We start from the raw sequence: 10,248 nt of genomic DNA on the forward strand, positions 1-10,248 counted from the left end.
TCTCGGCTTTCTCATCCTATTTTCTCCATAGTGACTTTGTCACTCATGTTCTTTTGTTCGAGCTTCTTGGTAGTTTCTCAGCGTGAAAAGTCAGAAGCTCAAGAAATTCTAGTGCAGCTCCCGAAAAGTTGGAAGTTCAGAAAAGCTGGAAAACTCAGTTTTATAAGTTTTTTTAGCTTTTTAAACTTAAAAAAATTAAATACATCATTTAAAAGTTAGCGTTGGGTCTTGGGAAAAAAAACTAGCAATAGCTTTTAAAAAAACTTAAAAAATTGTGGGTCAAACAAACTGTCCGCACCCACTCAGCCGAGAAGCACCAAAAGGCTCGGTGGCCCTCCCGGCTCCAGCCGACCAGCCGGCCTCGCGTACACGGTACACCGCCGGCGACGAGCGAGACGGATCGCGCAGCGGGGATGATCCAGGACAGTTTTTTTTTTTGCTAAAAAAACCCGGCAAAATAGCGGACAAACGGCGAGACCTCACCCGCCCGCGCCCGTCCATCCCACATCGCACGGCCGCCCCGGCCCCGCGCGGCGCAGCCACGGAACGCGCGCCTCAGTCCACACACCCGCTTGCGCTTTCGGATAGGCCCGGCAGGCGCGCGCCTCCGGCCCCGAGCGCGACCGGCGAAGAACACCCCCGCGCGGTGGCGTGCGATCCGCGCGGTGGAATCGAGGCCGAGAGGCGAGAGAAGGAAAAAAAAAATCCCTTTCTTCCCCACTGCCACACCGCATCGCGTCTCCGATCATCCGCCCCCCGCGGCGCCGGTTCCCCCGCCCTCCCCTCCTTCCTTGCGTGCCGCTGCCGCTTCCCCACTTCCTCAGCTCACCTCCCACTCACTCGATTCCCCGATCCCGGGCAGGCAGCGCCACGGCGGAACCACTAACCGCTGCCAATTCTCTATTCGATTCCGCGCCAACTTTACAGCCACGCCGCGCGGCAGGTGGGAGGAGCCTATAATTGAAGAAGCATCCAATCATCCACCCAACCGATCGGGGGCAGGGGCGGATTCGAGCGATGGAGGCGTGCTGCTGCTCGTCCTCGTCGGCGCCGTCGGCGTCCATCCTCGCCGCCGGCCCCGACCCGGTCCTCCGCCGCCGCTTCTTCGCGCCGGCGTCGGCACCGGGCGGGAGGGCGCCGTCGCGCCCGCTGCGCGCGTTCGCGGTCGCGCTGGCCGCGTCCCCGGTGCCGCGGCGGGGGCAGCAGCAGCGGCGGCGCGGGGCGGGCGTCGTCCGGGCGGTGTTCGAGCGGTTCACGGAGCGGGCGGTGAAGGCGGTGGTCTTCTCGCAGCGGGAGGCGCGCGGGATGGGGGACGAGGCCGTCGCGCCGCACCACCTGCTGCTGGGCCTCGTCGCCGAGGATCGCTCCCCCGCGGGGTTCCTCGGGTCGGGGATCCGCGTCGAGCGCGCGCGCGAGGTGTGCCGCGACGCGCTGGGCAAGCCTGGGCCCGCGCAGGCCGCCACGGGGCTGGCAACGGACGTGCCGTTCTCGGCCGCCAGCAAGCGCGTCTTCGAGGCCGCGGTCGAGTTCTCCAGGAACATGGCCTGCAACTTCATCTCGCCGGAGCACATTGCGCTCGGACTCTTCAACCTGGGCGATCCCACCACCAACAGCGTCCTCAAGAGGTTGGTGGTGCTCTTCTGCTCTATAATATCTGCTCCCAAAAAGAAACCGTGCTGTTTTTCATCTTGTTAGAAAATTAGCCCTCACGGCGACACATCTCTTTTGGCCAATGATCCACAACCATGTGACATCTATCAATAACACGACAACCTCTTCATCACGAACGAAATAACCATACGCCTCTTTTGGAGCGTTACAGATGCACATTGTCAGTTAGCCACAGCTGGAACCAATCGGCTGATAAGCTTTGTCGATAAGGACCAATATTTGTATCTAAATTGCACTACAAAAATATGTCATTCGAAAGTTCAGCAGGCTAGCAGCTGGAAATGCAAGCAAAGTTTACAACTAGCAATGTGCATTCATTTTAGCGAGAAATAGATAAAAGTTCATTTTAGCGAAAAAAATAGATAAAAGTTCCCCATTTGTTTTTTCATTATTGTGTGATTTATTGATGCATCTCGTTCGTTGTAGCTTAGGAGCAGATCCAAGTCAGCTAACCAAGCAGGCATTTGGCCGGGTCCAAGGGGAACTTGCCAAAGATGGCAGGGAGCCTGTTGGGCTATCTTCTTTCAAGTTACGTGAAAAATCTGCCGCGGGAGCTGGCAAGACTGCAATTGTCAAATATTCAAATAAAAAGAAAGGTTAGAGGTTAAGCTACTTTATTGGAGTTCATGCCAATATTGTTGATAATAGAGCTCATTGAATAAATGAACTTTTTCGTATGTCATTTCAGAGAAGAGTGCACTAGCTCAGTTTTGTGTGGATTTGACCATGCGAGCAAGTGGAGGATTAATTGATCCTGTTATTGGTCGCAAGGAGGAGATCGAAAGAGTAGTTCAGATTATATGCCGGAGAACAAAGAACAATCCAATTCTTTTGGGTGAAGCGGGTGTTGGTAAAACAGCGATTGCTGAGGGTTTGGCTCTTAAAATTGCTAATGGAGATGTCCCTATTTTCCTTGTGGTAAGATCCAGCGACCAGTGATGGATGCTCAGTCATGTTGTAACATATTGTTAAGAACTGCAGTTAATAGTTACCACTCATTTACATTGTTTTATAGGGAAAGCGTATATTATCACTGGATGTTGCTCTACTTATGGCTGGTGCAAAAGAGAGGGGCGAACTGGAAGCCAGGATTACTAGTTTACTACGTGAAGTGCGCAAAGCAGGTCATTTGACTCATCCATTATAAATTACTAGATATTGAATTCTTTTTCCTATACAGTCTTTAAATAGCTCCCAAATTTCATGCAGGTGATGTTATGCTCTTTATCGATGAGGTTCATACTCTTATTGGATCTGGAATTGCTGGAAGAGGAAGCAAGGGAGCTGGCCTTGATATTGCCAATTTGCTGAAGCCTGCACTTGCTAGAGGTGAATTGCAGGTTCGAATTACACAAACCTTGATTAGTCTACGTTGACCTTCCTGCTTTGCACTTAATACGTGACACTTCCCAAATAGATTGCTTTGATGCCTGCGCTTCATCATTTTATGTATTGTCTGGTGTCTAGGCGTGTAGTTTGTCATATTGCTTGCCTAAGTTCTACCCAACATTTAGTTATGTCATATGATTTAGTTACCTGCTTTCCAAACAGATGGCAGTCTACCCCTCATGCACTATCTGTACAGTAGAGAACCATATACTTTCTCTTGTCCTGTGACCTGTTGATTGCATATATTATTGGCAATGAAGGTTTCTATTCTTTTTTAGTAGAATGCCACTGAGCAACTGTGAAGGAGATTTGGTGGTTAGACTGATGGTTCCTGTATTCATCTTGTTATACTGTTTAGTGTATACTTTGTCACTTGAGTGAGATTCAATCTTTATGAAGATGTGTAAAATGTTTATGAATACCGAGCAGGTTGTTTTGTCAATCCGTGACAGAATATTAAGTATTAGATACGCCATTCAGCTGTGTGACTGACTTTGTTTTCTTCCCCTGTGGTTATTCTTGTATTTGCTCACAGTGCATTGCATCTACAACTCTGGATGAACATCGGTTGCATTTTGAGAAGGATAAGGCTCTAGCCCGCAGATTCCAGCCAGTATTTGTGAATGAGCCTAGTCAGGTAGTTTGGATTTTGCTTTCAGAAGTCACTTGGTAGGGTGGGTATCTGTTTCTCTTATTAATCCTTTGTGACACCCCTACAGGAGGATGCTGTGAAGATATTACTTGGTCTGCGTGATAAATATGAAACGTATCACAAATGCAAATACACTTTAGAAGGAATCAATGCAGCAGTTTACTTGTCAGCAAGATACATCCCTGACAGACATCTTCCTGATAAAGCTATTGATCTGATTGATGAAGCTGGTAGTAGAGCCCGAATGGAGTCATTTAAAAAGAAGAAGGAAGAACAGTGCTCTATTCTCTCCAAGTCCCCAGATGAATACTGGCAGGAGATTAGAGCTGTCCAGAGCATGCATGAAGTGGTAATACAATATTCACAATAGAGCAGTTGCAACTTGCAAACATTCCATACACTCGTGGATTCTTATATTTCATTGTATACCACATTTCAGGCACTGACTAACAGGTTGAAGTATTCTCTAGATGAGAATGACACAGATGACAATGTTAATACTGAAGTAATAGATGAGGACAAGATTGCTTCACCATTGACGCCTCCAACTTCAGTTGATGAGTAAGTTCCATCATGTAGTCATGTCACGCAGAGTAGGCTTAGCATCCTGCAACTTAGATCCATAGAATTTACAGTCACTCTTAACGTGCAGACCGATTCTGGTTGATTCGGAGGAAATTGCAAGAGTCACATCATTATGGTCAGGGATACCGGTCCAGAAGTTGACTGCAGATGAAACAAAACTTCTAGTGGGCCTAGATGATGAGCTTAGAAAGCGTGTCATAGGTCAAGATGATGCTGTTGTGGCAATATCTAAAGCTGTGAAGAGGTCACGTGTTGGCCTTAATGATCCTGACAGGCCTATTGCTACACTTCTATTCTGTGGGCCAACCGGAGTTGGAAAAACCGAACTCACCAAAGCACTAGCAGCAAGTTATTTTGGATCTGTGGGTTATGCTTTCCTTCTTACATATTCTATTGTTATTTACAGAGTTTATGACATGTTCCATGGAATTATGTCTTGAGAAAGTTATTTCTTTCATTTAACAGGAGTCAGCTATGGTTAGGTTGGATATGAGCGAGTATATGGAGAGGCATACTGTGAGCAAGCTGATAGGTTCTCCTCCAGGGTACATGGGATTTGGTGAAGGGGGTACTTTGACTGAAGCGGTTCGGAGAAAACCATTCACTGTAGTATTGCTTGATGAAATAGAGAAAGCTCATCCAGATATTTTCAACATTCTTCTCCAAGTATTTGAGGATGGACACCTGACCGATTCACAAGTACTAGCTCCTGACATTTACATTGTTTTTTCGTGCCAGTTTTTTCAGAACTTGTTTACAAATCATGCACTTGGAGAGATACTACCACTTAATTAAATGATTGCTATAGTTCTACCCTTACTAATTTCATTAGTGAAACGAATTACTGATTCAACTCTATAGACAAAAATGAACTTATCTAAGTTGTTTCATAAAAGCAAATTCTTTCACTTATGCCTTATACTCTTTTTAGTCGCATTTCAATGTGCATGCATTATTTAATGTTTGTGTTGATTACAGGGGCGTAGAGTTTCCTTCAAGAACACATTGATTGTCATGACGTCAAATGTTGGTTCTTCATCAATCTCGAGTGGAAGGAGGAGTATAGGTTTCTCAACACAAAAAGATACAGAGGATACCACATATGCTTCGATGAAATCCCTCGTGATGGAGGAGTTGAAGGCATTTTTCCGGCCTGAATTGCTCAATAGAATGGATGAAGTGGTTGTGTTCCGTCCTCTTGAGAAAACTCAGGTCTGTTATTTCTATCCATGTTACATTCTTCTTTTACTTTGTGGTTTTAAACATCGTATCACTTAGTAATGGAAACCAAGGAACAGAGTTGTACTTGATAGCTAACTTGATGCAATGCTCTTGCACCTAGAATAATATCATGTGCATCAGTTTTTATCCCTATCGCATGTGGTTCAGCCATGTGGGAGATTGCAAATGAGACATTCACACTCTCTGACATTCTGCAGATGATGGCTATTCTCAATATAATTCTGCAAGAAGTCAAGAGTAGGCTTCTAGCTCTTGGGATTGGCCTAGAGATATCTGATTCAATGAAGAATCTGATTTCTCAGCAAGGATATGACAGAAGCTATGGTGCACGGCCGCTGAGGAGGGCCGTCACCCAGCTAGTTGAGGATGCGATCAGTGAAGCAATCCTCTTTGGACAGTTCAAACCTGGTGACACGATATTGATGGACACTGACGCCACAGGAAAACCTTGCTTGAGCCGGTTGAATGATCAGACCGTCCAATTGTCTGACCCTGCAACAACGCTGTGAACTTCACCATCGTGTTGTATACTAGTGGCTTACCCATTAATTCTTTCACAAAGTGGTATGCCTCTTGATTCTTCCGTACATAGGATCCACAGCTCTGTGTGTACATAACCTTAAGAGTTGCTGGAATCTCTCCTTGCATATAATGTAAATCTAAATCTTAACCCAATTGTACATAATTTCACCATAGAAGGCATACATTGTTTATGTTGGCTAGCAGGCCAGGTAGTCAGCATTGCATTTCAATGTTGGTCATCTCGATGTTTTCCCCCGGTGCCGCCAGCCGTCTATGTCCGTACATTGATTGGAGCGGCGTGTAAACTGACTGTACTAGCATGCAATACAGAATCCAACTGACATGCAGAAGTGGAAACAAATGTCTGACTTGCTGTTTGTTTTTCAACTTGACACGCCCTAAATTAATTATATCTTCATGGCTCAGCATAACATTTGAGATACCAAATTCTGCCATTCCAAATTTCCAAGAGAACAGATTGATTCGTAGAAATTTCACTTCAATACACATCGAAGCATGCGAATTGATCATAGTCTGATGACTACAAAACATATACTAGTAGTACAACCAAATATACTGCTGCCTAAAGCTCATCCCCGAAAAGTTAAATTGTTCCCCACAAAAACCTCAATTCTGCAACTCGAAGAGAAAAAGGTGGCTCTGACATAGGGTGCCGATCATTTTAGTTTGCTCTTGTCAATTCAGGATCTCTGTAAAGTGCATAGAAAGTAGATTAGATGTAGGGAAAAAAACAAAAATAAAGGCTATAAACCAGAATGGCTTTATCAGCGATTCCTGACCTTTTAATGTGATCGAGGATGAGGAGTCTGGGACCAGGAGGGATCTTCACATCTCTGAGTGCACTGGCATGAAAAAACATGTAATTTCAATAAGAACGTCACCAATTTTTGCCCCAAAGATTGACTTTTCTTTGTTGCCGAGGAAGAAGTTAAATGATCCAAATAAGAATAAATTGCATAAACCCTAGGTATTGTGGCACAAGTGGCAAAAGAAACCCAGGTATTGTGATAATTGGCCTACTCCACTGTTTGGTGCTCATCAGGAGCAGAACCAAGCCAATGGGAACATGGCTCCCATTCAAATTACTTGTGGTTTGTGCAAAATTGAGGCCACAGTACTGCATGTTATTTTCCACTTACCAAGATACTGGTACCAAGGGTTTTCTATGCTACACAGCCTGGTGCTCTGTGATTTACCTTTCCTAAAAGAAAGGCAAAACATTTTATACCTGTCAGTAAGGAGGGGCAAGGTTTGATCAGTCAGGAGACCCTTCTTGAAATTCTTCTCGTAGTTCTGAAGGCCTAATGTTTGCAACATGCTTCTTCCACGAGAATAGTATGTATCTTCACTCTGTGGCTGCGAAAACTTTTGACCGATCTACAATGTAGATAGATTGATAATGATTAGAACAATCTAATAATCGTGGATAAAAGTCATATCAATTAGCTTGGCCCGGTTGGTATTTTATCAATCAGAATTCTTCTAAAGTATAACGCAAATACATATGGCAATGGCAGTTATAGTAATGGTAACTTCGCCAACATATAGGAAACAGCATCAACAAGATACCAAGTCCAGTGCCAAAACTCAACGAACAACAAAGTAACTTCCATCAGCAGTAGACATTTCCAGGTTCTTACCATGAAAAAACCACCTTGAAATACAGCAAATGCAACACCAGTTGTAATTGCATTAGCTACTGGATTTGGTGTTCCCATTCCACTCACGATGGAAAATAGAGCCCCAGAACCAAAAGCTGCTGCCATGCTATATACAAAAGAGAAATCATCAATCATATAAAGTGAAATATGATCTATAATTCAGCTAGACATATAAACCTATCCAATGAATACTACAAATAAGCACAACTGATTCCAGATGGAATTAAATATGCAATCTAGTCTCCTTTACTTGAAAATTTACTGCAGTCCCTATAGCTAGTGTAAGTTTAATGGACTGCCACAACATCACTCAGAACAAAAGAGAACTTGTAAAGTACAAACCAACAATCATTGGCTACTCAAGTGCAGAAATTTACAGAACAGTTAACAAGAACTAGGAAAACCTTACCTGCCCTGGACATCCTCCTTTCCTCTTATCCTTCTCATAACACAGGATATACCCGCATTCGCACCAGTCATCACTGCAAAGTTTCGTGCTTGCACCAGGGGTCCACCAGCTAGAGCCTATAATTGAAATCCATGTCTTAAACCCAATGCTTAAAGGAAAGGGGGGACATTTTCCTTTTGCCTGTCTTAGATGTATGAAAATTGTGTTTAGAAGCATTCCTTCGTTAGTGTGTGCAAAGTAACTGATGTGCCACTTTGGCTTAAATTGAAAGAAGAGCATCTGCTTTTTTGTCCCTAAAGAAAAATGCTGTCACATGCACACAAAAAGAAACTAATATCTTTGCTTTTGTTCTTCAAATAAAGGCAGTTGCTTGCTTGCTGGGCAAACTAAAAATCCATCATCCCAGCATAGAGATGTCACACACCCCGTTCGTATTTCATATCACCATCAGTGCCCTACTACACCTAATAAACAATTATCAACTGCTTAATGTTCTAAACAGATTCGCACGAACATTAGCTAAACGATGTCCCGCGGCATAGCATTTCAGATATCCATCCATTCCCCACCAAAACACTTGGAGAACGAAGGGAAATTCGTATAGAAACTATTCACCGCGAAAATGGTTGCGTATAGGGACAGCAGGACAGTACCTGCGCCTGCTTCAAGGAGGCCAAGGCCTTGGGGTCGGCCCCCAACGGCGGCGGCGGCACGGGGAGCGCGGCCCCACCGTCGGGCGCGAGCGTGCCCATGAGCCCGCCGAGCGCGGCGCCCTGCACGGCCCCGACCGCCGTGGACACGGCGGCCTCCACGTGGGTGGGCTGCTTCGCCAGCCACGCCCGCAGGCCGGCCTCCAGGGACCTGACGCGGTCGCTCCACTCGGCCAGCGGGTTGGCCATGCCCATGCCCCGCGCCGCCGCCACCTGCGACGAGGAGGAGGAAGCCATCACCGTCAGCGGCCGCGGCTTCTGCTTCGCCCCATCCATCTCGATGACCACTCCCGCCGCCTCTCCCAGGTTCGTCGCAGCGGTTGAGGAAGAGCAGGGCAGGGGGATAAGCGGATAGCTGCTGGTTTATCCCCTGCTTCCCTTTGGATGCTCCGACGCCGGGAGCCTGTGACGAGTCTGGGCAGTGGGGGGCGTTGCGAGCCCGTCGGCCTCGCCTTCATTCGCTTGGACTCGAGCTGAACGTTCTCACCAAACCTCGCGTGGATCACATGGGCCGGTTTCTCTGGGCCGGTGTGAGTCGTCGGGCTGCGTGTTCAGACCTCAATGAAATGGACGGAGAAGCTTTACGTGACCCGTGTAGTGAGTGGTGGTAGGTCGTCAGTGGCAGTTCAGGCTTTTAGCGTCTTGACGCAAATTTCGTAATTAACTAGTGAAATTCTTTTGGACGACCTTCCGTGCGTATCCTAAATAACTGATCTTGCTCTTCACCGTGAAAGAAGAATGTTCATGTTCGGGAGCTTTTGATGGACGGCTGGTAGAGACTAGAGAGCGAGACACAAAGTTATCACAGCCTCTGTTTCAAAAAAGCTGTGCCAGAGGGCGTTTAGGTGCTAGGGTAGCACCACCGTGGTGTCTAGCTTATTGACATTTTGTCTAAGTGATTTTTCCACTAGAGGTGGCATAGGATTTTATCTATAAACAAAAATGAGATAAACAAAGATGAAAAAGGTCATTAAATTCATGGATACGTGATAATGTTATATTGCTTCTTTTAATATGACATATCTCCTCTATTTAACTAGGTAATCTTGAATCGCTACCATCAGACTAATGGGTATCCTTAGTACCGGTTGGAGCTCCCAACCTTATCCTCTGTCCGCCGCCTCCTATCTTCCTCTCTCTCTCCCCCCCCCCACCTCCTTATCTGCTCTCTCTTTCCCCCCTCCCCCCGTCGGCGCCCTGCTCCCAACTTTATTCGCCTCTGTCCGCCGCCTCCCTCTCCTGTCCCTATCTCTTCCCTACCCTCCCGCCGCCCCCTCCCCCTCCCTCTCCCACCCCCTCCCCCTACCTCTCTCGCTGCTACTGCCCCTCCCCTTCGCCTCTCACTGGTAGTGAAGACTGGTGGCGGGGTGAGGTGTGGGGCGCGCG

General features: G+C 46.5%; 2 protein-coding genes across 2 annotated transcripts; one reads left to right on the forward strand and one right to left on the reverse strand.

The window, feature by feature from the left end:
• Window positions 1-600: 600 nt before the first annotated feature.
• On the forward strand, window positions 601-6,300 carry LOC117863529 (chaperone protein ClpD2, chloroplastic). The gene is made up of 12 exons (XM_034747299.2): window positions 601-1,625; window positions 2,098-2,267; window positions 2,360-2,589; window positions 2,687-2,795; window positions 2,881-3,011; window positions 3,596-3,697; window positions 3,780-4,061; window positions 4,152-4,273; window positions 4,365-4,659; window positions 4,763-4,996; window positions 5,276-5,509; window positions 5,737-6,300. The coding sequence occupies exons 1-12, from the start codon at window positions 1,018-1,020 to the stop codon at window positions 6,046-6,048; spliced, it is 2,829 nt and encodes a 942-aa protein (XP_034603190.1). The 5' UTR covers window positions 601-1,017; the 3' UTR covers window positions 6,049-6,300.
• Window positions 6,301-6,494: 194 nt separating this feature from the next.
• On the reverse strand, window positions 6,495-9,299 carry LOC117863530 (chloroplastic import inner membrane translocase subunit HP30-2). Its single transcript, XM_034747300.2, has 6 exons — window positions 8,806-9,299; window positions 8,153-8,268; window positions 7,723-7,849; window positions 7,311-7,459; window positions 6,862-6,924; window positions 6,495-6,771 (listed from the first exon to the last, which is right to left on the reverse strand). Exons 1-6 carry the CDS (start codon window positions 9,136-9,138, stop codon window positions 6,744-6,746), a joined length of 816 nt encoding a protein of 271 aa, XP_034603191.1. The 5' UTR covers window positions 9,139-9,299; the 3' UTR covers window positions 6,495-6,743.
• Between the last annotated feature and the right edge of the window lie 949 nt (window positions 9,300-10,248).

Source organism: Setaria viridis, chromosome 7 (genome assembly GCF_005286985.2).
Source record: "Setaria viridis chromosome 7, Setaria_viridis_v4.0, whole genome shotgun sequence".
NCBI lineage: Eukaryota > Viridiplantae > Streptophyta > Magnoliopsida > Poales > Poaceae > Setaria > Setaria viridis.